At 42.7% G+C, this 5,033-nt stretch overlaps 1 protein-coding gene across 2 annotated transcripts in view; it reads left to right on the plus strand.

Annotated features, from left to right (window-relative positions):
* Positions 1 to 3,748: 3,748 nt before the first annotated feature.
* bicdl1 (BICD family like cargo adaptor 1) overlaps positions 3,749 to 5,033 on the plus strand; it is a 24,905-nt gene continuing 23,620 nt past the window's right edge. For both annotated transcript variants that reach the window (XR_002274877.1, XM_020599318.1), the window contains exon 1: positions 3,749 to 5,033. This exon is cut by the window's right edge and continues 125 nt beyond it. Coding sequence is in view for 1 of the 2 variants with exons in the window: in XM_020599318.1 (XP_020454974.1) it covers positions 4,760 to 5,033 (274 nt within the window). In the remaining variant the exon portion in view is untranslated.

Consider the following 5,033-nt stretch of genomic DNA (forward strand, 5'->3'; position numbering starts at 1 on the left):
GACCGAGCTCCTCACCCTATCTCTAAGGGTGCGCCCGGCCACCCTGCGGAGAAAGCTCATTTCGGCCACCTGTATCCGGGATCTTGCCCTTTCGGTCATGACCCAAAGTTCATGACCATAGGTGAGAGTCGGAACGTAGATTGACCAGTAAATCGAGAGCTTCGCCTTACAGCTCAGCTCCTTCTTCACCACGACGGACCGGTACATCGATTGCATTACTGCTGAAGCTGCACTGATCCGCCTGTCAATCTCCCGTTCCATCCTTCCCTCACTCGTGAACAAGACCCCAAGATACTTGAACTCCTCCACTTGAGGCAGGAACTCTCCACCAACCTGAAGGGAACAAGCCACCCTTTTCCGACTGAACCATGGCTTTCACCTGTTACAGTCTGCTGAAAGCCTTTCAAAGGGACAACTAATATCTGTGCAAAGGAAAAGCACAGAATTCAGACAGATGTTTCCTTATCAAACCTTTAGTGTCCTTGAGAAAGAAAGTGTGATGATTTATAAGTAGAAGCTTCTTTATGTTTGTGCTATTACACAATGCAGCACGTTACTAACCTTCACAGCTACTGTGCAACCTGCCGTGAAAGACGACATAACTGCACATCTACAATAAATACAATACAGTTAAAACTAAACCTGTCGAGTCAAAAAATCTTTCCGATGTATGCATTTTGTTCAGTCGAGTTAAGGATATTTAACACTAAGTGAAAGCAATGAAGTTAATTATATGACAAAACTCTTTATATTTAATGTAACAGTCTTAGTGATTATGATTTTGTCACATCAGTGTGAATAAGGGTTCACAGTGACTCGGCATACTGGGCTGAGGCAAAGGCATCATACTGATGTTACCTAGCAACAAGATATTGTATGTCTCTAAGGCCGATCTCAGCTTAAGTCTGAAATAAGGATGGAAAAGTCCAATCTTTTCTGACTGGGTGTTTTCACTGGGATTTCGCTGTAATGTCTTGTAATTCATTACTTCTGGATGACTCTTTCAAATCTTTCTGCAGTGTGCGAGCACAGCGTTATCAGGTTTAGCTTAATTTTACGTTTTTTTCCCCCTATAATTCATAGCAAATCCAAAATGTAAAAGATGGAGATCTCAAAGGCAGAAGCTGTTTAAAAGAGGGAACTTAAATTAGTAGCAGGTACTGAACAAGCACCAATGTAAAAGCACTGCCATCCACTGGCAAAACACTGAAATAGTTTCATTTTAAAATCTAGTTTGCTCGGTTATGTTGGTGTAAGGCTAGGGCTATTGGAAAAAATATTCAAATGTAAGTCTGTGGTTTCATTATATAATAGACTGTTAAACCTTGTATTAGTTTAAAAAAATGACAGCCAGGCCTGTATGACTAAGCCTCAGTGTTACATAAGCACAAATACACTGCTCTAGATACTCACTGTAAACTGTCGCCATTAAAGGAGCTAAATTCACTGCTTGAGGGAATTTAAAGTTTAATTTAAAGTTACATTTAAAGAGATGTGCTGCCACTTGCAGCTACACAATGCTCTTGATGTATCTGACAATTCATCACAGACAGAAGGTTATTCACTTTGTCTGAGGGGATGGCTACCTTTGGAGCTCAGCTGAGTTATAGCAGTGCCAGTGTGTGGAAATTTAACGAAGCCCCTTTTATGTATGAATTCTTACCATGATGCCCACTTATCAAAACATACCATGAAATAATTAGCAACCATTCCTAACATCAGTGATTGGTAGCAACCCCAAAATACATCTCAGATCTGAGCCGTGTAAGGCAGTGTTTACCAGTCATTTGGTTTTATGTGAGTGTAATAAAAAACAATTTCCCACAGAGGGAGCCACAGTCTATAATAAAGAGCGACGAGGGCGGGTTTGTAATGCTTGTTTCTATCCAAAGAGGAAGCTCAGTGTGATTAAATATGCCAGACAGTGTCTGTTTTATCCTCACCCCCTGATCAGATTCTTCTCCTTCAATGAGAACAACAAATAAAAGTTATGCAGCAGTACACATTGCTGTACTCATTATGCTACAGTATTAAACATCGATGTTATAGTGAGCTCTGATGAATTTTTTATTGGTTGTGGTTCAGTCTTTATTTCTGCTGTGCCGTGACAGTAATTGTTTTCATAAATATTGTTTTGTAATTATAATAATAGCTGTACAAGCAACACACTACACTGAATGATCAGGCTGTAGTACAGTGTGTATTTTTTTAATAGCACAACGTCTGCTGTTGTGTTTTCCTTGTAGCTTTACACTAATAAGGATAATGTGGGCTTCATCCATCTTGATGGTTCATCAAAGCAGGAAGGTTTTGATGTGCGCTGATGAAATCACCCATTATCTACCGTGTGGCCTCTCTGCCCCTGAACCTATGGAGCAGTGGACCAGCAGGCTGTGACCCACTTCTTTTGTGTCTTCACTTTATCGGCTCAAGAGGCTTTGTTTGTAATCACTCATCGCCACTGCCCTGACCCCAACAGCCTCATCTCTATCCCTTCACCCCAACACATACACATGCACACACATGCTCTATCTGTGAGCCCCCCCACTGAGCACATTATTTCTGAACCATTAAGATCTACCCACACTAGCCTAATCCTACTCCTAGCTATAATCTTAAATCTTAATTTGGCTCTAAATTAGCTTCTTCTGGTAGTTAGCCAGCAGTTCTCCTTCTAAAAAAAATTATACCAATATACACATTTTGTCACCCAGTGCAGAAAGAACCCGGAGTGAATTTTACATCTATACATTTGAGTCATTGAGAAGTTATAACTTTTATTGTATTGTCTACTTCATTCTGTCATTTAAACATCTTATGAGGTCCAGCTTGCTGATTATTTTGATCAAAGTTCATACTTTGTTGACTTAGGAGTAGCTTCCCAGGACTACATACTACCATCTTCAGCTTTATGAAAAATATGTATAGAAAAAGCCTTCAAACTAAACGTTTTAAGTCATTTTCCAATTGGCCTGGGGTTGTCTTCAGGTGGATGGCCATTGAAATTGAGGCGCCAACTGTTGAGACATTGCTCTTCATATGGAGTCATGCACAGTATACTGAAGCCAAAAATGAGCAACAGCAACAATTCAATTTCCATTGCACTTAGTAATTTTACACTTTTGAATAGGTCTAATTAGATTTTTCCAGTATACAGTACATACCATACTTTAAAAATATACCCAATACACAAAATAAAACACAGATACACAAAACAAATAATACAAAATAGAGCATGAGATAAACTGTGGTGTGGAAGCTACTTTGAAAGCATAACTTTGCAAGCTATCAATTACTTCACCCTACAGCAAAGCTACTCTCCAAATCTAGTTTGGTTAAGTATGACGTTATGCATATGTAATTATGACTTTTTAATATAATTATGACAAACTATTTTATAAAACGGAGATGTTGTTACTTGTCATATGCTAATTCGCTTTCCATTTCGAACCCAAAACGTTTACACCATGCTTTACACTGGCGGTCAGTGCGCACAATTTAAATATCCCTCTAACTGTGTCAGGGACATGAAGAACCTATTTCATTTCAATTCAGTGCTTTATCGCCATGAAAGTTTCAATAAACAATGTTGCCAAGGCATCAAAACCAATTTATAATTTGCAATTATCTAAATAATCGGACAATTCAAGAGAAAGAGAGAGGGACAAACAGATTCTATGTACAGTGTATGTGTGTGTGTGTGTGTGTGTGTGTGAGTGTGTGTCTGAGATTGCGGGTCACACACTCACTGTCCACCAGGTTGTGGTAAATTCATACATACACTGTATAATGGGCAGCCAGAGTTGCCCTCTCCTGGGATGATTTTTAATTGTGAGAGCTCATTTAGTTTTTTGCAGAGTCGAACTTTTCCCTATTTCACTGAATTTTATACACTGTAGGAGCAAGTGCATGTGTGTCGCGACCTCACCTGTCGAAAAGTAGCCACATGTTCTGTTCTTCGTGTTCTTCTCGTTTCTAGAAATGTGACAGGCTCCACAGAGTAAAAACAACTGCGTCAAACAGGTTTTAATGGGTAATGGTAGGGTAATATTATAATATGGCCAGTAGTTTTTCACTATCATATAGTCAGTATGTATTAGGATATAAGCGCTGGATGAGGCAAACATCGTGAATGTCTGGGTAATGGCTGCTGCATCATTCCAGCAGCAGTCTGTCTTATTTCGTCTCTGCACGTGCTCATTTTCCGGGCTCAACAGATGTGTGTGAGAGGCACCAAAATATGGCGCGATCGTTTTCAGCCAATGGGCTGGCTGTGCGTAACAGGTTGCAGCTGGCGTCACTGCCGTGGCGGAACGCGCATTCAAAGAGGTTGAGAAGGCATCGGGATCGCGCTTATTTGCTTGGCTGGGAAAAGCCTCCGGTGTAACAGGCAGATCACTATGGGGGGCCCAGGACGAGACGGGATGGATCCTGACCGACCGACTGCTACGCAGAGCTCATCGGGACGGTTTATACCGGGATAAAAACATTTTGTGTGTCAAACTATAAGCAGCCAGTAAGTGAACCGCAGAGGAGACGGTGTTTGCTGGGAATTCAATCAGAGTCAGAGTCACGGTTGGTAGCTTAAAGAGAGAGGAGTGTGTGGAAACTGGGAAGGCAGCTCTGAACTGCTAGAATGGTGGATGAATCGACGATAATAAGCCGGCCCGGTCAGCCAAGCCCACTCACAGCAGGGTGGGTTCATCCGGAGTGAAAACAGCCGCCTCTCATCCGTTGGCTTGTCCTCCGCCGGGCGGCGATGTCTGCCTTCTGCCTAGACCTGCAGACGTCTGCCGTGGTTTCAGCACCACTGGAACTGGACAGCGACTGCATGGAGGCCCGGGCCAGCCCCGCCACGCCGGAGCCCGGCAGCTTTCAGGGTCACCCGCTGCGGCACCACGGCTCCGGAGGCCTCGGCATGGCCTTGGAGGAGGAACTGGCCATGCTTACCGGGGAGCGGGACAGCGAGGAGGGGCTGTCGGACCTAGGAACAACTGCGGCGGTGCATAACGCAGAGCTAGTGTCGCTCTTCC

This window comes from Monopterus albus, unplaced genomic scaffold (genome assembly GCF_001952655.1).
Source record: "Monopterus albus unplaced genomic scaffold, M_albus_1.0 scaffold40.1, whole genome shotgun sequence".
NCBI lineage: Eukaryota > Metazoa > Chordata > Actinopteri > Synbranchiformes > Synbranchidae > Monopterus > Monopterus albus.